Here is a 26409-nt window from a genome sequence, read left to right on the forward strand (position 1 = left end):
TTACAGACATCCAATTAGTATTCTATTAGGTATCTGAATTGGAGAAAAAGAGAATTTGGCATGCCTCTATAAATGTTGGTATCATTCAGTTAAAAGAAATCCAAAACTAAGAATAGTCTACTAATTGAGAATATTAAATTTCCTCCTTTATGAAGTATTATAAAAGCTAAGTCCTGTACTAAGGCCCTAAAGACTGATAAAAACAAACACAAACCTGTCTCCTTGGTGTTTTCATCCTTTCACATTAAAATGTTCTGAAAGTCAATAAGGAGAATAAGCCTAGCCTGTATAATTACACTTGTCATATTAACCTGATTTAAAAGGCACCATATTAGTACCAAGACACATAACTAAAATGTTTGTCATCACAGTTGAAAACATTCTGTTCTTATCAGAGTGAGATAATTGGTCTAGTCACTCCTTGACACTGACAGAACTTTGATACAGGTAAAATATGAGGCCAGTCTGAGAGAGAGAGAGACGGAGGGAGGGAGGGAGGGAGGGAGGGGAGTGGAGGGGAGAGAGAGGGAGAGAGAAGGGAAAAGTTATCAAGTGCATGGCAATCAGTGTTTTCCAAATTATATTTCAGTTGTTAAGTATTTTGATAGGAAAGGGGTTCTATAAATAAATAAGTTTTAGAAAACAACACATTGAACAAGGTTAAACCGTGTTTATTTAGCATATCAGAGGCTCTGGGAAGCCCGGCAGTGGTACGCATTGCCAGTCTCCAGGACAGGGACTGTACATGAGGGTGAGGAGTGGGTTAAGCTATTCTTTAATGAACCAGGCTGTGTAAAAAGTGCTTTATATATTATCTAATTTATCCCTCACAGTAACCCTATGAAGTAGGTACAAATATCATCCCCTATTCTATAGGTGAAAAAGCTGAGTCTTAAAAGACGTTAATTTAGCTAAGGTCACAAAGCCACTGCATGATACAGTTGGGATTCAAATCAAAATCCATCTGATTCCTAAGTCCCCGATCTTTACCACTTTGCCATCAAAAGGTCCAAAGTCATTTCTATTGTTAGAGCTTCACATCTTGATTTTAATGTCTTGCTGATGCTTAAGATGGAAATACACAGGAGAGAAGGACAAAAGTTGTTTCAGTTTCTTGATTATGTGATTCTACCCGTATTTCTCAGAAACCGCCAGAAAATAGGCAATTTGGATTGTCACAGTTTTTTCCCTACTTCTACATATAAAACAATTACATATTTCAAAATGTGGTAGTGAACAGCTGTAATAACCAAAGGTGAAATAGTATGTTTAATAAAAAAAATTGTTAAGTTTCAAGAGAACTAACATTTACAAAATGTCCACTGCATGCCCAGCACTTATTTACAACATCATAGAAAATGGGCATTATTATCCCCCTTTTTATGAACAAGATAAGTGAAGTCCAGATCACATATTTATTAATTGGTAGGGCTAGAATTCAAACAAAGCCATCTGATTCAAGGACACCTGTTCTACCATTGTAATATGCTATCTCCCAATTTCAGATGGAACACATTCATCTTTGGTACAATGGGTTGAAATAAAAATAGAGCAATGTAGCTTTCTTTACCATCAAAGGATAATTTGCTAGCCTTTAATTACGTTACTCAAGGTATGTCATTTTCCTTGTCTTGTCTGCCAGTTCAACCAAAAGGCATCAGCCAGACAGAAGGAGTAAAATGGATAGGGGGCGGGTGGAGGGCTAGAGCGAGGGAGGTGACTGGTGTTTTTGCACCAGCCAGTTTCACTTTCTTTTAGACATCCTGTTCTCTTGCCAAAATGAAATGATGGTGGTGGAAAACAAGAATTCAAAACCCTCCTACAACTCAACGCACTTCAGACTTGTGTTAAATATAGGTTGCTTGTAGCTCTACGAAATCCTCACTCAATAGAATCACACTTTTCTAGCCTTCATCTGAATGACTGTTGAAATCCTCTAAAGTAAGGAAAGATGTACTGACTTGGAAATCTGTTAATGGTTCACTAAGCCACAAGTCAAAGTTATGGTTTTAAAACTTTTGGGAACGTTACAAATGCTATTAAAATAAGCCAACTTCTGAAATGATCATAGGTTAGGAAGCAAAATGCAGAGTCCTTAAGGTGAAACACATGGAAAAGGTGAGGTAGATCTTTGGTGAACATTACAAAGAACCTGAGTAAGCAGAGAAAGCTCTCTAAACCAGCATGATTGGGGAGAACACAATAAGCTATATTTTGTAGAGCTATCATTATGAACAATAACCACAACAGAAACACTGATGGGTTGTGTTTCAAAAATTCATTTGTAAATCAGTTGTTTGGAACTAGAGAGAATACATTTTCCCATAGTAGTGCTGCTCAGCAGTGTCTGCGTTCCCAAGTGAGCCCACAGATTATTGTCATGTGAAATGCTTTGAGGACCAAAAACTTCAAAGCAAATATAAATGGTTATTTAAGCCATACTTGTACTAAAACTTCTCAGAAAAAAAATCACGGAAATACCTAAAGCAAAAAAGAAAACAAAAACAAAAACAAAAAAACCCAAACCCTAAAGCATTTAAAATTTAACTTAAATACTGGGACACAAGAAAAATGCATATTTAATCAGGAAGATTACATGGTTGATGGGAGGTTTTTATGGAGATTGTGGGAGTGAGTTATGGACACATTCAAATTCATCAGATATTGAGAGTACTGGTTTCTTATAATGCTTAATTTCACCTCAAAAGAAATGGAATTGCATAGAAGGAAGCTCAAGTTCTTTTTAAAAAGGAAGATGGGGCTGAGAGAGAAAGAATCTAAGGTAGAATTAATCAAGCTATGAAAGGCAAAGGAAGCGAGAAGAAAAGTAGGACACAAAATGTATCCTAAGAGGAAAAGAAGTGGTACAGAAGCTATCCTTGAGTTTGAGTTTCTTGTGCAAACCACCAACTTGTGGAGCTTCACATAGCAGAATATTATTTCAAGGGAAACGCTAAATTTAAAAACAAGTACAGACAATCCCTGACTTATGATGGTTTGACTTCATGATGGTACAAAAGCAATACGCATACAGTAGAAACTATACTTCAGATTTTGAATCTGGATCTTTTCCTGGGCTAGCGATGTGAGGGACAATACCCTCTCCTGATGCTGGGCAGAAGCAGCCAGCCACGCGATCACAACAGGAAACAACCGATACATCTACAACCATTCTGGACCCAGACAGCCATTTTGTTTTTCACTTTCAGTACAGTGTTCAATAAATTACATGAGATATGCAACACTTTATCATCAAACAGGCTTTGTGTTAGATGATTTTGCCCAACTGTAGGCTCATGTTAGTGTGCTGAGCACGTTTAAAGTAGTTCAGGCTAACTTATGATGTTCAGTAGGTTAGGTGTATTAAGTACATTTTCAACTTACCAATATTTTCAACTTACCGATATTTTCAACTTACGATGGTTTTATCAGGATATAATCCCACCATAAGTCTAGGAAGATCTGTAATTCAGTTTCAACGACGTCCTAAATGCAACTTTGAGCTTGTATGTTCTGTGTATCATTAACAAAGTGTAAAATAAGAACACTATGATTTCCCTCTTCCTTAATTATCACAAAATTTCCTCCTTTTTTTCTAGAATGACAAAGGCTGTTGTCATCAGATGAACTCAGTGTGTCATGGGTGAAAACTGCCAATATATTGGATTCTTCATGCTAAGATGTTAAATTTAGCACTAATCTTAAAAGTACTGAATAGAATAGAAATTGAAGGGGGCTAGTGAGCTGAAGCAGGTCTCCTATGGGAAAGAAACAAAAATACCAAGAAAGGTGAGGTAGGTGTAAAGGGGGAAAGACAACAATATAAATAGTGATACAAAGCATAAAGAGAACTATTCTATTCCATATTAAAACAGAAAAAGGTCAGCCTTTAAAGTTCTTTAGTGTTCAAGGCTCATTTTACATATGAAGAAACCAATTAGTGTTACTGAGAAAGGACCACTCTAACAATTATGTGGGTAAGATATAGCCAAAAGACCAAAGTAATTTCTCTTTAAATTCTCATAATAGTCTGTAAATGACTTCTATTATCAGATATGCTTTGTTCCTGTTGTTGCTATGGCCACATTACTAATGCCTTCTTTAGGATTTATCAACATGATAGAAGTATTTTCAAGTTTTTAAAATACCTGATTTTTTTTCTGATTACAAGTATAAAACATATTCATTATATAGGAAATTCAGAAAATACAGAAAAATAATGAAGAGAACAATAATCACCTATAATTCCACCAACCAGAAATAACCAAGGTTAACATTTTAGTATACTTTCTTTTCAAAAGCTAAGACTTTTTAGTTGCAGGCAGCATTTAACAAAGCTACTTCAACATTTTATCTGAAATGAGAATGATTAATATCTTGAGAGAAACACACATATTAACAAGTGAGTTCAAGCACCATCTTCTTTCAGAAAAGGTCAAAATAAACAGGGGTAACTCAAAATCACTGATTTGTACCTAACCTGAGCATTCAAGCATTAAAACCAAGTAAATCGTGACTAGGTTCTGCACCTAACAGCCTCCATCAAGTTAGGCATGAATCACCAAACTTTCTTTTCCAAAGAAATCAATATTGTAACAAGTCTATGGGTAAGTTCAAGCAGTAATTATATGTCATGATGTATAGAAAGACATACATACAGCGGAAAGAGACAGAACAGGAAATGGAATAATAGCAAAGCGCCCTTGTGTTCTGCTTTGCCCATAGGGCTTCGAAGTGGGTATTAAATGGGGGGAGGTTATAGCTCAGTGGTAGAGTGTGTGCTTAGCACGCACGGGGTCCTGGGTTCAAGCCCTGGTACCTCCATTTTTTTTTTAAAGCCAGTGTTAATAGCAAAACGTGGTAACTCTGAACTGGCTTAGTAACTGTGTCAAAAAGTGCTTGTACTCTGAGCTTGGAAGTAACTTCCTACAGTGTGTAGCTGAGGATCACCGCAGTTAACTAGTTTACCAGCTCCAATGTAGTGAAAGATTTGTTTCTGTGGGTTGCCTGGGCTCCTACCACATGCTGCAAGAGGTCATTTCCTCAGGAGACAAAGTGGACAATCGTGCTGCTTCAAAAATTCCTCAGCTTGGGCAGCAAGGTAGTCTTCAGGGGCTCTTGTCCTCTTCTGTTTCTTGAGCTAGGTGCTGGTTACACAGGTGTGCTTGCTTTGTGAAAATTCACAATGCTATACATGAATTATTTCTGTACCTTTTTTGGTATGTACGTTATTCTTCAGTACCATTTAGATACCCAAAATTATTCACTCCTAGGCAGTATTTGTGGTACCCTACTAAGTAAACTTTGGGGAGAACCCCAACAATAGTTTACAGTTCAGTGGCCATCATGAAAAATAAAAGCTATTTTAGTCAATGAGGCCCTACTTAGCCAAGCAACAAGGACACTGGGTGCAAACCTCATCTGTGACAAGGACACCACCTAAAGGAAGATTATGGAAGAGGAACTAAGGCACAAGTGGTGATCAACCCTTTCAAAAGACCAAGCCCACAACAGGCAATGCATATGGGTTAGGCCAGATCATGTTTATGGCTAGTAAGCGTATTTTTATGTAAATCTCTGTGGGGCATATTTTTGTTTTAAAAGTTCCAATTGACATCCTTCCCCATCACCATTTCTACACTTCCTTTCTGCTAGTTAATGGTAGAGAAGCTCCATCTCCACCTTCCAGTCAAAGACCACCGTCTTCAGCTTACAAGAACATTCTCTTTCTATTTCTAATTACATGGGGAAATGCTTAGAGTAACAAGCAGGGTAGAAAACTGTATATAAAGTATATAATTATAATTCTTTAAATAATATATATGCAAAGCAAAAGAAAATGACAACAAAACATCCCAAAATACTAAAATGGTTACTTTATGGCTTTTTATGCTTTCCTTTAGATTGTATTTTCTTTTTACTGTATTCATATTCATGAAAAAGATAACCAGTATGATAAAAGTAGGATACAAAAGCATACTTATACATGGAAAGAGACAAGAAGGTATATTAATGGTACCATCTCTGTGTTATGGAATTATATGTAGCTTTTTAGTTTTATACTTTTCTGTATTTTCCAAATTTTCTTCAAGAAGCATGGTTAATTTTATGATAAGAAAATCACTTAGTACATATCTTTGGTACTCCCCTCTATTTCCTCCACTTAAGTCTGAGAACAGAGATTAAATGTGGCATTCTATATGAGACAACACACATCTTCCATGGACCAGGCGAAACAATTCTTTATGTGCTTAGAAAAACAACTCACTGATCAAGCTATATTTATTTTTTAGAGGTTTATATGTTATGGAATTCCACATTCACCAGCATGTTCAATGGAAGTCTTTCAATTGGAGACATCAATTGAATGGTGTAAATCAAGTTTTAAAACATCAAAAAAAAAAAAAAAAGAACAGGGAAGATTCAATGTAAATACTCATTGGCACTATTTCTCTGTTGCCTAGGTCATTTTGCCATTAAGATCCCATAAAGTGGCCCATGATTGCAACCACCATAAAATTAGGGAGCTTGCAATCTTGAAATATTTATGTATTCTTATTCCTTTGTATATTCAGGCAAGAAACATAGTACCTAGCATATAGTAGACCCTTGATAAATGTTCAAAGAATTGAATTTCAATCTTCTTCTGTTAGATACTTTTCTAGCGAATCTTACAACCCTCTGACATTTTTGTGTATTTAAGTCCACTCAACAAGCATTTCCCGAGCACACATAACACAAAGGTTCCTATGGGGAATCTGAAAATTAAGAGAACATTCAAATGATTAAAGTCTAATAGGAAAGTAAAATATATAAACAAATAACTACCAGCAAAATGCAGACAGTACTATAAAAGAGACTATGGGAGCTAAGGGAAGAGCTTATTTTGGTTTTGGTGTGGGGGCTGTGGTGGGAAGAGCAAAAGAAGTAATTGAGAAAAGCTTCAAAGATGAGGAGGCGTCTGTGTTGGGTTTTGAAGGATGGGTAAGTGTTTTGACCAGCAGAGCTGGGAAGAAGAGGGTACAGAGGCAAGAGCAGAAATACGAGCAAAGGAATGATAATGGGAAAGGGTAGAGAATGTTTAAGGATCAACATAAGACAAGAGGTATACAAAGCTTCAAAAGCAGCTTGGGACTAGATTATTAAGAGTCTTGTATGCCGTTCTGAGGGACATATTCTAAAAATTATAAGTAATGGGCTTTTGAGCAATGGCATATATGTGACCAGAGCTGTGTTCCAGTGGCAATGTGGAAGAACTGGAGGGAAGAAATGACCGGAGGCAGGGAGACCAATTAGGAGGCTAAGTATTTATTCCCAGGAGAAGACACAGGAACTGAAAGCAGGGTAATAATAATTGCCAGGGAGAAAGCAACATACATGAAAAGATTGTAAGTGATGGTATCAACTGGATGTGGCGGTTATTTATTAGAGGAGAGTTGGAGGCCTGGGTGTGAATGCCAGGAGGAAGAGGTGCGAGATGAATGCACTAGTAGAATAACAGAAATGAAACCAAAGAGAGGCAAGAGAAGCAAGAGACTGCTTGGGAAAGTTTCAAAAGGAGAAGTGGTCAACAGTATCAAATACAGTACTGCAAGAAGCCCAAAAGGATGCACATGGGAAGAGATTTTGAAATGGTGTTTTACATTGGTAAATCATCACCACCCAATCTGTTCTCATCTTCTTTTGAACCACTCATTCTACTAAAAAAGGTTCTTTTCGAAGTCAACTTCCTCGGGGGCAAAACAAACAAAAACAAAAAACAGAATAAAAACTAAATGTCAAATGGTTGAGAAGGGATTGGGTGGCCATAAATCAGTGGAAAATCCTATTCCAAAGTCCTTTGTGAATTGAAAGATTGGCTGTTTGAAGGAGCAGTTATTTGAGAAAAGAATGACAAAACATAGGTGGGCCAAAAGGTCATTTTCTTATCAAGAATTCAGTCTAGAGGGGTGGGTATAGTTCAGTGGTAGAGTGAGCTCTTAGCATGCACAAGGTCCTGGGTTCGATCCTCAGTGCCTCAATTAAAAAAAAAACAATTAAAAAAAAAGAATTCAGTCTAGTCACTTTACGCCTAAAGGGTTACAGTTACATGTCAGGTAATAGGGACTGTGAAGTACTCTGGGCTATTCATTTTCAAATTATATACCACTAGCATACAATTCAAGTTCCATTTTCTAAAATACATTTAACTATCTTAATTGTGCTAAAAAAAGTTATAGAAGCTCCCTAAAGGTCAGGCTCTGTGTTAAACAAACACTATCTGTATTAAATTCCACTAACCTTATCAGACAAGTTTATTATTATGCCCATCTTACACAGGAGAAAACTGAGACTTACAGAAGTGAAATACTGGCCTAAGATTTTAAAAATAGTAAGTGGCAGAGGCCATCCTCTTCATATGCTTAACTGTCTTCTAACAACGCATACAAGCTACTGTTTTATATAGCAAACTGTATCCCATGGGAGACCACCAAATCATTAATTTAAGCAGTGTGGTTCATTCACTTTTTTTTATAGACCTCAGGAATAATGCTTCTCCCGCCATCCTCATGAATATGTTTCAAGTTCTTGTAAATGCGTCACGGATTATGAAGCCTGCAGCTCTGCACAGGTCTTTCAATAAGTTCGTGTCTGCATATGTTGACTCAAGGAAAATTGTACAAGGAAGTACTGACACCACTTCAACCCGTGGGCTGTGTTCAACTAGGAAGCTTGCAAGGGTCGGGCTCATCTGCTTGGCAAAAGCAGCAGAGTCAGTTGTGCAATATAACAAGAGCACGCATAATGTGTTTCACCGAGACAGTCCTACATTTTACATGGCTTTAGTGCTTACTCAAAGTTTTGGCTGCTTGTTATCTGATTTTCAGGTTTAAGATGAGACATGTGACTAGTAATTAAACGGTGAAACCAAAACTTTCTCCGAATTCTCTCCCCAGTCTCTGGATCAATTTGAATGAAAAATATCCAGAGATTGAAGGATCAGCTGTTAAAAAAATCTGTCATTTACAATTTTTTTAATCCGTGTGAATCAGGATTCTCCTGGACCCTTTGCAACCAAAATAACATAGAGAAACAAACTGCATGGGCTGCTGTATGGCTCCAGCTACCCTTTGGGAAATTGTGGTATGCATAAAAACAGCGTCATTTTCCTAACTGATTGCTCACATATAGTGGAGTTTCTCTCCAAAACACCAAAGTTTTAAGTCAACTGTTCTAAACCGGTTAGTTCTGTTACTTGAAACAAATGGGTCTTCTTGGTCACAGGACTGTGATTGGTGGGAGTGTGGATGATCAGCACAAACTCCAACAAAGGACAGACAATTCAAGCACAGGCCCCTGTGAGAGTGGGTGAAGAAAGGTTCTGTAAATAAAGACAACAGCAATGGCTTTTCCACATTTGGTGGCCCTTGTATAATTCATGGCAATATATATTAAGTTAATTAACACTTAAACTTCAGTCTTACCTCTTTGCCACTAAGATCCCAGAGAAAATCGTTTTTGACCAGAGATTACAGTGAACCCTGGGACTGTGCTCAGGAATGAGCAGAGCAAACAACACAGCACTTTGCAAACAAATATTTAACAACAGACAGGGATGAAATGCAAAGTGATTTTCCCCTTGTGTTGAAAAGTCGTTTCTCCAGGACTTCAAGGGAGAAATGTAATTCCATACCTCAAGGAACCAGCTAGCTCTTTTAGCTAGTTAGCCTAAGGGTAAACACTGCTACAGTCATCATCTCAGATAATAATACATTTTTAAAGTATCAAAACACTTTTCTGAATGTTGTTTTAATTAAGTGATCAATATTTAGGGCTTTATTTCTTGTATTATTTTTATTAATAAAATAATATATTGCTATTATATTTTAATAATTTTAATAATATATTATATTTATTTTACAGTATCCTGAAACAAAAAGCCATGCTTAGATTCCCAACATTTTTACACTGACAGTTGCATAAGCACATGTTTGTTCATCAGTTTTTTGCATCTTATTAGCATTAGCCTATTGTAATAACTTTAGTTTTTGTTTGTTTGGTTTTGGGTTTTTTTGGGGGGGGTAATTAGGTTTATTTAGTTTTTTTTTTTTTTTAATGGAAGTACTGGGGATTGAACCCAGGACCTCGTGCATGCTAAGCACACACTCTACCACTGAGCTATACCCTCTCCCTTGTAATAACTTTAAATGAGTGTTTATTTTCTGCTAGGTAGTTTACATACGTTATCCTTAATAATCACAGCAATGTAAATATTAGCTCTATTTTATAGATGGGAAAACTGAGATTCAGTAAAGTTAAATAATCTGACCAAGGACACAAAGCTACTGTGTAGTAAATCCAGAATTTGATTCCCATTCTTGACTACAATGCCTGGGCTTTTCCTAGTATACCATACTGTCTCCCAATAAAGTCTAAGTAAGATGTGTATAGAGTTCCTGGCACATAGTGGGAGCTCAACACAAATTTATTTTATTTTCCCCTAAAACTACCAGACAAATATAAGCTTATGTCCTTAACAGAAGTAGGATGAAAGTGGTCTAAATAGGAACCCTCTAATTAAAGAGTACTCTTCAATTCCAAATCATCCATGCAAATAAATCTTGTGTGCAGGAGGCCAAGTCAAATCCTTGCATTTAGGTAGCCAACTTGAAAATGTAAGGACTTTAAAATTGTCCTTATTCTTCATTTCTAACAGCCTTTATAAAAGTAATTTCATTCTAATCAATGAATTATCAACCAAAAGAGACACAGTTGCTCCTTTAATCAACATAAAATCTAAGAATCACAGCATTTTAGAGCTGGAATTCATCTAGAGTTCATCTAGTTCATTTTTGTCTCTGCATGGTCTGCCAACTTGGCCTCCTCCTCCCCCTACCTCTATACTATCATTTGACTAGTGAGTAACTTGTACAAGGTCACAAAGCTGGTAGAGACAGAGAAGGGACTAAAATAACTCAAATCTCCCGAGTTCCAGTTCAGTGCTCTTTCCATTATACCACCCAGCCACTCACTGCAAGTGCTCTCTAGGCAGGGCCAGTGTTTTTAGAAAATACACACAGCCTCCAGATTCATCTCTCCAGAGACTCCTAAAAAGCTAATCCTATCCCCTAACCTTTACCGAAAAGGATGAGGTGTCAAACTCTTTACAGGCATTATTTCATCTCATCCTCAAGGCAAATGTGTGGGAGTGGTTCTTTCTTAGTTCTTTCCCATTTGATTGATGAGGGAACCCAGACTTAAAGACTTCAAATAAGTTGCTCAAGGTCACAGGACAAGTAAGCAGTGGAGCCGGAATTTAACCAAGGTCTGACTGGAGGCCCAGCTCTCAACAACTATGATATACTGCTATAACGTGTCTCTGCCTTTTTCTCCCCCAGTTTTTTTTTTTCCTTTATGTTTTGGGGCCTAGGATCACTATGTACATATGGTATGGATACCTAATCACAAATAGGGGAAAAGGTTTCTGGAAGGATAACTGAAGAGGGAAAAATAGTAACCCACCTCATTTCCACAAATTTAAGACCTACCTGGATTACATTTTCCAAAGTCTAGGCCTTTGCCAGCCTCACGCAGAAACCTCTTCTTTTTTCAATAATACTAATCAACCTGTTTCACCACTCAATAACCTAAATCAGATTTTTCAAAAGCAGAGGAAAGCACTGATACTAGCAATCACTTGGAACCCGAGACCCCTGGGCATAGAATAACCCAAAAGCTAAGCTAAGTTTCTACCAAACTGCAATGAGGTTAACAGGGCACGGTAACACAATCTTGTACTTGATACTAGGAAACAGAGAGAAAAACAAGGAGAGAGGAGGGAAAAATCTGCTTTGGGCCTGAGGCTGTCAACAAGACATGATTGAGGAAGGGATTTCCAGGCCGGCTTCTCCAGTAGGCTTCTCCCCAGTCATTTCAAAGCCAATGACCACCACCAACCAATTAATCCAGCGCAAGACACCCTCGTGAAACCCCGGGAAAAGACGACGCAAAGAGCCCAAACAGTCCTTCTCGAGTTGCCAGCCTCCGCACTCCGTTTGCTTTTACCCTTTTCCACCAGAGGCAAATTCTAAAGGATTTTTCCGCCCAACCCCCTATGCAGGGTGAATCTCGGGAAAGAGAGGACCCTGCCTCACTCGGTGGGGACAAAAAGGACACTCGTTTTCCTTCGGAGCAAGGGGACCGGGGTGGGGGGGGCGGGGAGAACACTGAGGAAAATAAGAGAAAATGGCCTTGGCAGGGTTTGATGGGGCGCAATTAGGTAGCTGCACTCACCCGGGTGAGACATGGGGATGACCTCATTGCGGGTCCCCGGGAAGTTAAAGATGACGGCTCCAGACGCCCCTCTCTCGTAAGCCAGATGGATCTTGTCCGCGAAGGTGCAGCCCCCGCCGCGCTGGATGAGGGCCAACCAGGAGACTTGCACGCTGCTGCCCCAGTCCCTCGTGACGGTGGGCACCGTGAAATTTGTGTGCGGGTTGCAGGCGTTGAGCGCCCCCGGCCCGTCGGGCGGTACCAGTACCCCAGCCACGGGCTCGAGCGGCGAATCCTGGCCGTACACGCCCTCCTCGCTCAGCTCCCACACGGTGCGGTTCACTCCGGTGTGTGGAACCCGCCAGGACACATTGAGGTACGCGGTCCACACCGCTTCGGCTCCCCGGGAGCCCGGGGCGTGCGGACTCAGCGCCAGCAGGAAGCACCAGGCCAGCAATCGGGAAAAGCCGCAGCCACCGCGGCAAGAGACCCCGGCCCCGGGCGGCGGCCCCATGGCGCGCGCGCTCTGCGGTCCCCTCGGGCCCCTGGCACGCGCCCTCCTGGCTCTCGGCGGGACCCTGGCCTCGACCAGGTGCGCGCCAGGTGGGGAGGGGGCGGGGAGAGACTGGCACGCGCGGCGAGCGGGGTCGGAGCTGAGAGGCACGTAAGTCGCTGGAGATGCCGCCGCCGCAGCTGCAGCTCTTCGCAGCTCCAGTCCTCCTCGCCACTGCTGCGGCCGCGTCGGGCTCCGGGGCTTTAGCGCGAAGCTCCGCCCAGCCGACTGGGGGTAGAGGTGGCTGGGAGGGAGGAAAGGACACTGCGGGATCCGCCTCTTAAAAGGGTAACAGGATGGGCCGGCGTTAGAATGGGATCGGTGGCTGTGTGGTCGGTCAGGTGTGGCGTGTCGTTTTATGAAAAATGGGCAGGCGAGGAACTATAGAATCGGCCAACAGAAAAGCTCGCTGGTAGGATGCAAGTCCGTTTTGAATTGCAAGAATATATGTTTCCCTCAGAACGTTTGACTACAGGGCATTTCACGCTTAAGGTGCCAGAACTCGAAAGTACTTCTAAAAAGCGCAGATCTGAAGAGTCTGAGTTGCAGTCAAGAGAATTTGGGTAGGTGGCTGGTGTTTAAGCAGGCTGTTTACTAATTCTCTGGGCGGGAGGAAGCAAAAAGAGCGCCTTACTTTTTTTTTTTTTTTAACCTTTTTCTTTTCCTGCTCCAAACAAGCGTCATACCTGTGTATTTCCTTCTTGCCCTTACCTCATGCTAAATATACTGCATCAAATAAATAAACAAACTGTATCAGATGCCCCTTCTAAAAGTCATCTTAGCTCTCAAGAAAGAATGACTGTTTTCATACACCTCAAAACTAAGTGTCTTTTCTTCAGCTGCCACAAACCAGATTTACCCAAACAGGTATGTCTGCACCATTTAACTACATACTCTTTCTCCATTTCCCACTAAGTAAAAAGAGCCTGACTCACCTTGACAATTCACTCATGTCAATATTGCATTAAGATTTCTTCTTACTTTAAGTGTAGTTTTGTCTATTCTGTCAGTTACCACATTTAGTAGGTGCTCAATAAATAAGCATTCGATTAAAATGAGAGAATACATCTGGCAGCTGACAGGGATAACTCTTGTCCTTGGGGAAATTATCTCTCTGTGCCTCAGTTTCCTCATCATCTGTAAAATAGGGATAATAATAGTACCTACCCCAGAGAGTTGTCTAGATGATCAAATGAGTTCACGGCATAAAACACTTACCACACTGCTTAGCAGAGTGTAAGAATATCTGTTAAACATTAACATTATTAAACAGGTTCAGGGATCTAATACTTTTAAAATAATCTTAGGGTTGTTAATTTGAGGTAATAATCAGAGAGAGTAATGTTCAAGATGCTTAGTTCTAGCCATTTTTTCAGTTTAAAGAAATATAATTTACTTTATTCAGCCCAAAACTTGTTAAATTCCTGAGCAACCACTCCCCTCAGTCACTGGCCCAACATTTACTTAATCAATATTGTTTGCAAAGATTAAGCATGGGACAGTTCTGCGCTTAATGCCCCAGTGGCTTGAGGGAAACCTAGAGGAAAATTAACACCATAAGCAAACAGAACTTAGAATCCAAATAAATGGGCAGTTTTGTGAAACATGAACCATAGGTATCGAAAAGGACTTTAGAGGTCAAGGGAGGTATATGGGACCAAGGGCATGGCACCCCCAACTACTGATGACATTAATCTCTGCGAGAAAAACTACCTAGGGGAAAAGAAAAGGGTAGCATCTGCCATTTTAAAGAAATGGTACAATCCCAGAAATTGTCTGAAATTGCTGGTGAAGAACATTCAATATTCAATCAATATCACCTGCATGACAGTCGACTATATTGTACTTTGAAGAAAGAACGTCTCCAAAAGAAAAGAGATCTTTTATAAGCTATCTACAAAAATGAAGTTTGGAGAGACATTTGTTACTATCCATTGATTCTTAATTATTTATTGCAATCTATAAGCCAATCATGGGCTAAACACTGAGATTTTAAAAAGACATTAACTCTGCTCTCAAAAAGCTTATAAATTAGCTTTGATGAGACAAACAAGCGTACTGATCATTGTAGTGTGTACAGAGTGCTCTATGTATGTGGTGTAAGAGTTATGATAGAGGTATGCTTAGGGCAGTAGTAGGTGATAGCTAAGAGGAGCTAACCCAGACTAGGAAGTAAGGAAAAGCTGCCCAGAGGAGGTCGCACCTGTGCTGAGCTTGAGAGCATTAGCCTTTCTAGGCAGAGAACAATACAAGAAAAGGGGTCAGTTCTTGAGGGTGCATTAGGTAAAGCTAGGGAGCTTGAACCTGACCCAAAAGCAAGGAGTAACATAATCAGGGTTTAAGCAGGAAGTAATATAATCAGCTCTGAATTTTAGAGATCATCTGGCTTCTCTGTGGATAATAGATTGGAAGAGACAAGGATAGAAGCAGGGAGCCCAGACAGAGGATTGTTGGCAGTGCTTCAGGTGAGAAATGAAGGTGGCTTGGACGAGATGGGTAGTGGAGATAAAGAGAATTGGACAGATTGGTAATGTATTTTGGAAGATAGAATCACCAGGGCTTGTTTGGAGGATGAATGAGAGGGAAGACTTAGGGATTGCTCTGAGGTTTTTGGCTTGGAAGACTGGATGGCATTTAATTAGGAGGACGGTTTGAAATGTGTAGAGTGGGTAGGAGAAGTGAGTTCAGTTTTGATCTGTTGAATTCAAGGTACTCATGATGTAACTGGGTAGCACCATCTGGCAGGCAGTTGGATTTTCTGATTGCTGAACACCTACTAAGCACAAGACATTTGTTAAAGGAATTTAACAAGTATACAGAGACAAATGAAACAGTCCCTGCCTCGATGAGTTCGCAGTGTATTAGGAAGGTCAGAGAGGTCAATAAACAATAACAGTACAGTGTAATACATGTCATCACTGAGAAGAGTACAGGGTGCTATGGCAACATGCACGTGGCTGAGTCTTGAAGAACAAATCGAGTTAATCAAGAAAAAAGAGAGTAAGGATATTCAGGCATATGCAATACTATATTACATGAGAACCCTGGGGAACATTCAAGGAACTATCACTCAGTGGTTAGGTATATCAGGGATGTAAGTTGCAAAGGGGAAGCCAAGGGGAGTGAAGCAGGTCAAGTAGGTTGTGCCAGAACATGAAGAGTTTAGAAAACTCTATTAAAGAGTGTGGACTCAGTGCACATGTGCACACACACACACATGCACAAAGTAAATGTGGCGAAATGATAACAACTGTTGAATCCGGATGGTGGATGTATAGGTGTATAGGTGCTCATTGTCTTATTTTTTCAACTTTTCTCCATATTTTAAACTTTTTGTAACGATGAGTCTAGACTGTGAATTTATATTAAAGTCAGCAGATCAAATGAATGATATTGTCAGACCTAGGCTTAAATAGATCATCTGTATTGTATGAGGGCAAGACAGGAGGCAGAGATACTGGGACGGAGGCTGACATCCTCAGCACTGTTCTGGAGGTCTAGCCCAACAGTGGAGATGGAGGTATCAGACTCTCATAGCTTGATGACATGAACCATTAAAATTATCCTTTGAACTCCCCTTGCTGTGAGTCCATCCTCACCAAGCAACGTTCTTATTATCATTTAGCTCCTTGTGTAAATATGCCTGCAGGGAGATTATGTGCTGATCAGCAAACACTAGTATCTGTTCCACTTGGAAGTTATACTTCTCATTATAAATTAATCAATTGGCATTCTGGCTGATATATTGGTCTCTTGTGAATTTGGTTAAGTGTGAGTCAGTCCCCAGGAGCCCAGTCTCTGGTTATACTACCAATCAAGTTTCAAAGCTTACAAAGCTAAGAACCAGACGGTAGATCATAACTGCATCCAAGGCCTCCCACTTTATGGAGCCTTGTCTGCGTAACTCTCTGGCTTTCCCAGACGGTATCCCTCTGTCTCGCTGTGATTTATCTTCAAATGGCAACAGAGACTTGCTACTAAGAATGAGATCTGTTAATTGGGAGCATCAGTATCATCAGCAAGCTTGTGGGAAGTGAAGAATCTCAGGTCCCACGCAGACCTGCTGATTCAGAATCTGCATTTTAATAAGATCCCTGGGTGATTTTTTATTCATCTGAGAAGCCCTGGGATAGCCTAGAGTATTCCTGATGGGTAGCCAGCAACCAGCCTCTGCTTAAACATTCCCCGTGTCAGAGCTTACTACCTCACAGAGTGTTGCATCCTGAGTGGCATTACACTTTTCCTGTTGGAAGGTTCATGCAAAAATAGTGTGACTTTGTTTCAATCCTTCCTCTTCCTCCCACTCAACTCTTCCAACCCCAGCTTCCCAGGGTTTCCATGCGGTTCCCTGGCTGTATCGCTGCTCCACCATGGCTTTTGCTTTGAGCAGTTTCCCTATACTAGGCTTCACCTTATTCATGATCCTCCAATCAAATGTACCAGTCTTAGATGTGTTCCATTGGGGTCCACCTGTACCTAAGGCCAGTAACAGCTATTGTTCATTGAGCATTTACTTTACATGCATTATCTCATTTAATTCTCACAACCATTCATTATGGTCCCCATTTTCAGAAAAAGAAACTGGCCCAGAGAGAATTAGCAAACTCCTAAGCTCATACAGCTAGTAACAGAATCAGGATGCCAGTGCTGTGCTGGCTTTAAGTATTAATAGCTGATAATGACTCAGTATCTTCCCTCTGGAGAGTGGCATTTGCATTCTAACATTGCCTTACACCTAAGAAAGAAAGTTCATGTGAAATGTTTCTGGTATGTGTTTCAGGCACTGTGACCAGTGAGGGAGATAGACTTGGGCCAGGAGCCTTTTTGAATTCCTCAAATCCTACCACAGAGGCTAGTCCTGCCAAATATATGTATCAGCAACACTGAATTGAAAGCCGCCCTGAGCAGTGCACTGTCTCATGATGAACTGGTAAACAGAGCAGCATCCTGCAGAAGCAACAACAGGGTACCACTGTGGCCAATTAGGTTTCTGATCACACTGGGTTTCTGCAGAGGTACAGAGATGGACGATAGCCTTTAATACATCTGCAAGAAACGAGACACCATATCTGGCTTATTACCATTAAATAAAGGGCAAAACACCATCTGGGATAACTAGTGTCTGGGCATTAAAGCAATGTTGTGGCCGCACAGCTCAACAATATAGGGGTAGAGGATGGATGGCGACAAATTTCCACTCTGGGCAGTTGCCCTGTGGATAGCAAGAAGATGATAGTGGTGAGGAGAGTGCGAGCAGCCAAACAAAACAAAAAACCCAAAATGTGATGCTGCAGCATACCTTCAAATAATCTACCATCACTTGCAAATGCAGGTGAAGCTCAGTCAACTCAAGTGGATATACAACCATCAGAAAACAGGGAATTTTTTTTTTAACAAAGCTTTCATGGACACAAATAAAAGACAGAATTTCAGAGAAGGGCTTTACAACAGTATGTGGGCTAGATCTGAAGCTAAGAGCAGTCTTCTCCTATCTGAAACAGTAATAGCTAGCACCGAGAGCCTGCTAGGGGCCAGGCACTTTATACCTATGAGGTGAGTGTTGTATGCTACATGACAGAAGAGACGCAGGCTCAGGTTAAGTAACTCGCTAAGGTCACCTATGGGAATAACCCAATGACAGGATTGAGATTTGACCCCATCTCTTAGTACAAAACTACATTCTTTTTCTTATACAATTTCCCACTCTATATAATATTATGTCCAAAAGTAGAGGTAGGAAGGGAACTTATATTTATTGAGAACTTACTATGTGCCAGACAATTTACATGTATTAATTATATCATTTGATTCTTACAAGTAATAAAATCCTATTATTTTCAGATGAGGAAAATGAGGCTCAGCAAGGTGAAATATCTTGCCAAAGTTCACACGGCTAGTAAGTGACAGAGTTGGAATTCACACGGGAGTATATTTGACTCCAAAATCTATGCCATTTTCACTCTGCTGTACTACCTCTCCACATACGTAGTGAGGATATTACAGGGTGGAAAGAGTCAGTATTTTTTCAGCCAGATCCCATAACACATTTAACCTATGAACAACCCCCTCACCAGAGTGCCCTGATTTCCTTCGGAGCAGCCCCAGAAATCCTAGATAACACAGATTATGAAAGTGCATTTAGTCAAGTGCTTTGTGATTTGTAAATTCTACATCTTCAGTTGCTCACATGAGTGTGGAGGGGAATGCCTATACATATGTCAAAAAGGTGTTTTATGTTCACTGATGAAAAACTGGTACAGAAAGGAATTGTACTGATGGAGGACAATACAGAAAATTTGAGCTGAATTGTGCCAACTTAATCGCTCTTGGGGGATCAGATTAGCTATCTTGAGTTTAGGAAGATGACTGAGGGGATCTCAGATTGCTAAAGAGGGATGAGGGTGAGGAACAGCCCAAGGCAGGGGGGCAGCAATGACTTCAGGGATAGATTCTGGAGGAAACAATGGACGTGAGTGGTTTGTACCCAGCACTGCAGTATCAGGACAGCCTACTTGGGAAACTCATCTGTTCTCGTGTAGTCCCTCTCTCTCTCTCTCTTTTTTTTTTTCAGGTTTCTAGTAAGATGAAGACTTCCAAAGAATTTAATTTGTGACCACAAGAGATTTATATATATTAAAAGAAAGGAAAACAATTGCTTGGGGAAAATGGGAGGAAAAAATGTGTCTAATGAATTGTGCCCTACAGATATTTGAGGTTTACTTTCAGTCCATTTGTGCTGCTCAGTAGGCTCGATCCACAGAACTCCCCCATTCCAGTCTCTGTTGTTATTTTTAACTCTGCCGTTTACTGGTTATGTGACACCGAGGAAGTTTCTTCTTTCTCAGCTACGAAATAGGGATAATGATAATGCAAAGTTGTGTAGATATATTTTGAACTACTTAATGTTCCTTCAGATTAAAGCCTACCAAACCAGATAGTGTATCCAAAAGAAATATCTGTGATTTTGCTACTGCCTCGGACAAACGACAGAATCATTGTAGAACGGAGTGGGCCTGGCAGGCACGGATAAGATCAGTTTACAAAATTAGGGAGGGGTTAAGTTCTTAAAAATGCACATGGGTAGTAAGTTTTTTTTAACCTACAGACAGAATGGGATTCCTTTTTAATATGAGCCTAATTTGATAATTCCTAGTAAAGCTGGGGCTTCTGGAAAGCTTTTTAAGAATAAACAGAGTTATATTGTAGTGCATAATCACAATCACCTATGGAGGCCAAGGCTTGCGCTTTAGAAGCTAAAGTCAGCCTGACTGTGGGCAAAGGCAGCCTTTGTATTCCAAGGGGCAAAGTCAAAAATTCACAGCTGCCAACTATATGCATTAGGATTAGCTGCAGCTGGCTGGGGCTCAAAATCGATCAATAACTCGGAGTAAACAAGTATCTGGCAATAAGTGACCAGGTGCTAGCACATAGTTGAGACAACTGAAATCAGCTGGCTTACCACTCATGCTTCACACGCTAATTAAGTTCTGTCACACCAGAATTAGATAAGTGTTATGGTTATGTTGGTTGCAGGAAACAGGCCAGGGATAAGCAGGCCTTCAACAAAAAGGGTATTTTACAGCTCCAAAAATTAGTTTGGTTTGACTTCACCACAAATCTGCAGTCAAAAAAGTATAGGAACATTAGCGAGGAAAAATGCTAAAGGAACCATCAAAAGGAAAAAATGCCCCAATCCACTGAGCTACAGCACACCCAGGAATTCATTAAATCAGCTCTCCTTTAGCTGACAATCTTACAATTAGCAGGAGGTACGTATACTTTTTTCTAGGTTGTCTCTGTGCAACTTTGGGTGCAGATAGCATCAGTATACTTTATGTTCCTTATAGCAAATTAGTCTAAATGCAGAAGTCAGTGGCTGCTTAATATTCCGGATGTTGTCAAATCTGGAGCCACAGAAAGCCTTTTACCAGAGGCAGTGAAGTGGCTCAACGATGGGGAAAAGAGAGAGAGAGCACAGAAATTGGAAGCCTGAAGCTATTGTTTGTTTGAAGAAGAGGTTTGTCAAGTTTACCTTCAACAATCCCACCAGTTCATTAAATGTCTTTGTTTTTCTTAGGTGGTGATGGTTGAGGTGTTGAGAGACCCAGTGAGAGCATCTGTTTGGGCCCTACAAGGGGTTTAGGGAACAGCACCCTGCTGGTTTTAGGACCTTCTGTATGTTTGGACTCAAGGCGGGATGAAAACTTTTCAGCACACACTTTGCAGGAACCAGGCTACCTTATATCAGTGCTTTCGATTATGATCCACATAAGGCATTTTCAGCAGAGGTTTTCAAGTTCCAAAATAGTAGTAATAGTCAATTGCTTAAGAGTAGTATACTGGAGCAAAGTGGATTTCTAATGCCTGCTGTCATCCGGCCTTGTTTTTAACAGAATCTTAGCCCTGTCACTGCAAGTTGTGTTAGGTAGCAATGAACAAGCAAAGGACAAGCAGACTTTCCGGGAAAAAATGTGCTCAGCTAACCCACCTGATCACTGCAGTCAATATAGGGATTTCGGAAAAAACAACATTCTTACTAACCTTGACCTCTGGGCTGTCTGACGTACAAAATGGTAAGCAATAACCATCATTGTGCACAGAGGACTTATAGTTTTCTCTTTAGGAGTTTCAGTGATTGAAAAGAAATTTTGACCATTCTCTAATTTATTCATTAGAATAATAAACTTTTTTAGGGCTTCTAATGTCAACAAAGTCTTATGTTAGTTGCAACAAGATCCTTCCACTGAGTATCTTAGTCTACTGGGGGTAATTTGTACCAGGAGAAATATTTTGAGCCCTGTCTTTGTTTTTGCCTATGTGCGTCCAGATTACAATACAAGCTTTAGTTGAAAGCCTAGTCTAATTTCAGTTGCTTACTAGTGGAGAAGAGAAGTGATACTAATTTTCTCTTACACTGTTGTAAATAGCCTTCTAATTAATCTCCCTCCTTTTAGTCTCTCCCCAACTCCAAGTCATCCTTCATAGCACTACCATATTTTACTTTCTAAAACATAGCTATGATTATGTCACTTCTCATTGTATATTGAATAGAATAGAAATTTCTAAACTTGGAGGGCTAGAACCTCAACAATCTAGCTCCATCTGACCACTGTCTCATTTATACCCCCACTGTGTCTGACATATACTTGTATTACATATAGTATCTTCCACGCTGTGCTACATTTATTTACTTACATATCTCTTCCATTAGAGACTGAGTTCCTTGAGAGAAGGAACCATGTACTTTTCTTCTTCGTAGTACCCACTCTTAGCCTGGCACATTAGAATACATTTGAAAAGCGAGTTAGTTGATGGCAAGAACTGGAGGGCAGCCTGCTTAGTTTGCTGGTATGAGTTTTCTCCACTGTTTTTGTTAAGGCATAATTTACATACAAGAAACTTCTCTTTTTTTTAGTGTACCGTTCCGTAAGTTTTGATAAATATGTAGTCATGTAGCCACTACCACAATCAAGATATATAATAGTTTCATCACCCCCAAATTCCACAAGCTATGCCTTTATAGTCAAAGCCTCCACCACCTTTAGCCCCTGGCAACCCTTCGCCTGTTTTCTGTCCCCATGGTTTTGCCTTTTCTAGAATGTTGTATAAATGGAATCACTCAGTATGTAGCTTTTTGTGACTGACTTCTTTCACTTAGTAAAACATGTTTGATTCTTTCATGTTACCGCATTGGCATGATATTTAAACAAAAAAGTGGTCAGAGAGATGCGTGCTGGGAGCGAGTACAAAGTCCTGTGTGACTATAGAGGTGGAATGTTTGCTCTTGACTTAAAGAATTAGGGGAGATTTCATGGAGAAAGTAATGTCTCTTTGAGCAGGGCCTTGAGGGATAGGTGGGATTTTTATAGGTACCAATGGTGAAAGAAGATAATTCAGCAAACGATATAGCAAGAACAAAAACTCGGGGTCAGGAAAGAGCAGAGTGAATTTAGGGAACATTATTTCAGTTTAATTAGAGCACAAGAGGCAGAGTAGTAGGAGACAGGGCAGAAAAGGCAGGTTAGAGCTTTGTTAACCTTGAATAATGTATCTAGGAATTTGGCCTTGATTTATTAGGCACTAGATACTCATTGCAGGTTTTTGATTCAAACACTTCTGGGAGGAGAGTAACAGTTCTGCCTGCAGGTAATTCTGCACCCTGTCTGAGCTGATATAGACTGCTCTCTGTCCCGGTGAGTACACAACTCTGACTCGTAAAACAAGGCAACAAATGACATCTAAATATATCAAAAGAGGGGAGGGCATAGCTCAAGTGGCAGAGCACATGCTTAGCATGCAGGAGGTCCTGGGTTCAAACCCCTAATTACCCCCCTAAAATAAAAATAAATAAATATATCAAAAGCATACCAAGGATATAAAATATCTGCACAACTGATACTTGGCAGAAAACGTGTTCATGAAATGGCTGAATCTGATACTTACCAAAGACTCTCTTGTCTCTCCATTCTTTTGTGTTTTCTCAATTTGCTCTATGGTCAAGGTATGAAAAAGCGAAGTATTGTTCCTGGATTCTATTTTCCTAGTTCTCCACAGAAATAGCTTCTCTGGGTAACTAAGAATTAAGGTTATGGCTTCTGTCTTAGCAGATAGCCAATTTACAAAGTCCTGGTTGAACAGCATTTCTTTCTTTTGTAAAACTGTATTATCCACTGGTATTACTCAAATTCCTATGTAGAAAGAACCCATTCCTATTTGGGATGCTTTTTTTTTCTGAAACAAGAACAGACATTTCACCAAAGACGATATACAGATGGCAAATAAGCACATGAAAAGATGTTCAATGTTGTTAGTCATTGGGGAAATGCTAATTAAAAGCACAATGTGGTATCACTTCATACCTATCAGAATGGCTAAAAAGAAGTGATCACACCAAATGATGGTGAGAATATGGAGAAACTGGATCACATATATATCCATTGTTGGTGAGAATGTAAAATAATGCAGGCAATTTGGAAAACCGTCTGGCAGTTTCTTATAAAACTAAACATACAACTACCAATGCTTCAGCAATGTCAGTCACGGGACTTTATCAGAGAAGTGAAAAATTATGTTCACCAAAACCTGTATACAAATATTTATAGCTGCTTCATTCATTATTGCCAAAGTCTGGAAACAACCCAAATGTTCTTCAATAGGTGAATTTTTAAGATTCCATACCAGAGAATACTACTCAGCAGTAAAAAGGAATGAATTATGAATATAGGCAACTATCTGGATGACTCTCCAGAGAATTAAGCTGAGTGAAAAAAGCCAATCCCCCCAAATTACATAAAGTATGATCTCTTTCATATAATATTTTTGAGATGAAAAATTGTAGTAATTAAGAACAGATTAGTGGTTGTCCAGAATTAAGGAGAAGGTATGGGGTGGAGATATGTGTGACTATAAAAAGGCAACATGAGGGAGCAATGTGGTGATGAAATTGTTCTGAATCTTGACTGTGGTGGTGATCATATGGACCTACACATGTGTTCAAATTGTGTAGAACATGCAAATGAGTGCATGTAAAACTAGGAAAACCTAAATAAGGTGAGTGGATTGTATTGATGTCAATTTCCTGGATGTGATGTTGTACTATAGTAATGTAAGGTGATACCACTGGGGGAACTGGGTAAATGGTATACAGGATCTCTATTTCATATAGCTGTATACGAATCTACAAGTTTTTCAAAATACAAAGTTTTTTTTAAAAAAAAGAAGAATGTGTGTTGTTGTAGAAATGTATAACACATTACTTGAATTTAACTCTAGGAACTTATTTTTGTTTGTTTTTTGCTCAGGAATTTGGATGTTTTCTTACGACATAAATTAAAAGAAAAAGCTCCATGTTTCTAGTTCTGACTATGTTGCCAGGAAGCATAGCGCCCAGACAGGGGCAACTACTTCCGCTTCTGCTGTAATTGTTCTTCACCATTTTTGGGGTCAGAGTTACTTCTGAAAATTTGATGAAACCTATGTACGGGATAAATGAGCACACAATTATTTGCACAATTTCAAGGTGTTTTATAGACCTCATGAAGCTTATCCAGTGACCCCATGTTAATGTTCATCTACTGCTATATTGTTCAATATGGTAGTCAATAACCTCATTTGTTTTTAAATTTATTTAAAATTAAATAAAATTAAAAATTTAGTTCTCCAGGCACATTAGCCACATTTCAAGTGCTCAACAGCCACGGAGGCTTGTGGCTATGTACTGGACAGCACAGAGATAGAACTTTGTATCCCTGCAAAATGTTCTATTGGACAGCATTGCTCTCGAAATTGAGAATACAAGTTACTTGATTTTTCAAAAGTCAACTCCATGTATTGATAATTTATAGAATACTTCAGCTGCATGAAGACCTTGTGTGGCCTATCTGTGCATCTCCAAGGACCCCAGCCTAAGAATCTCCTCTTTAGATAGATTCTAGTTTATCCATAAATGTCTTATTTTATATTGGGTTTAACCAAGGGACTAATTTAAAGCCCCTTTAAATTAGGTAGGCTATAGAAACTAACTTTTTGTCATTTCAATTATTATATACGATGGCAGAAGAAGACAGGGGTGGCACTTGCAAATAGGAAGAATTGTTTCAAGCACATAAAGTAATTTTGGAAGAGAACATAGATGCAGATGAATCGAATTGAGGTATTCAAGAGTCAGGCTTCTCCACATAATAGCAAAACAATTGGTTAAAAGTGGAACATTCAGTTGCCTTGTTCAACTAGTATCTTTTATTTATTTTGGTGTCATATGAACATATGTGATACTAACTGTGGCAACAGGTTATTAAAATAGAAAGAGAGGGAAGAGCAAGATTTTAAATGCTGTGATGGGAAAATAAATAACTGAGTTGAGTATCATCTTAGCTGTATAGGCAGAAGAAAGGTGGAGAAAATACAAGAGAACTTGAGTCTTGCAATAAGCAGCTTTCTGGTTCATTGCAGTTTGTCAAGTATTTAGGAGTAGAAGACATTCACACTTAAAGTAGTAGTCATTTACCAAAGCTCTGATGATCTTTCTCTTATTAGAAGAATTATATTCTTAAAATGTAAACAATATTCTTGCCTTCCTGGCTTTCTCCTTCAAATGTTGGAATAAACTTTTTTATTTTTTGAATTGAATTTCATTTTCCACCTAAAGCTAGGTACGCACCTGAATTATTCTATTGAGGATGTAGTTTCCTCAGGGTCATTGTTTATTAGGCCTCTAAAAAAGAATTGAGTCAGATCTCAATTACAGATACTAGATGGGAAGCAGTGATGTAGATAATACAAAAGAGCAGATTATCAAAGACACTTGGAGTTGGCTTTGAAATGCATTTTTCAGCACATTTTCATCTTATGTTTTATGCAGGCATTCCCTTCAGACCCATAAGAGGTGACTCTGAAGTAGCTTGAGTGATCAAAGAAAGTCAGCCTGAGATTTAAACACTGCCAGTGGACTAGCTGCATGCAGATAATTAAATTAATGGCATAACTTAGCATATTTATATTCTGTATATCACCTTGCTCCCATGAGCATGTAACCACTAAAGAGAATCTATGGACTCACTAGTCTTATTCATTCTGGGAATTTATGCACATCTTCAAGGTGCTTG

The 26409-nt window shown here is 39.5% G+C and overlaps 1 protein-coding gene across 2 annotated transcripts in view; it reads right to left on the reverse strand.

The window, feature by feature from the left end:
• RNF128 (ring finger protein 128) overlaps window positions 1-26409 on the reverse strand; it is a 61561-nt gene that overhangs the window by 20877 nt on the left and 14275 nt on the right. Inside the window, exon 2 of one of the 2 annotated variants that reach the window (XM_032475117.1) lies at window positions 12274-13407. The exons of the other annotated variant lie outside the window; for it this stretch is intronic. Within the exon in view, the coding sequence (XP_032331008.1) occupies window positions 12274-12766 (493 nt within the window). The 5' untranslated portion in view covers window positions 12767-13407. The remainder of the gene's footprint in view (window positions 1-12273; window positions 13408-26409) is intronic. 2 annotated transcript variants of the gene reach the window in all.

The sequence above is a fragment of the Camelus ferus genome, chromosome X (assembly GCF_009834535.1).
Source record: "Camelus ferus isolate YT-003-E chromosome X, BCGSAC_Cfer_1.0, whole genome shotgun sequence".
In the NCBI taxonomy this organism is placed as follows: domain Eukaryota; kingdom Metazoa; phylum Chordata; class Mammalia; order Artiodactyla; family Camelidae; genus Camelus; species Camelus ferus.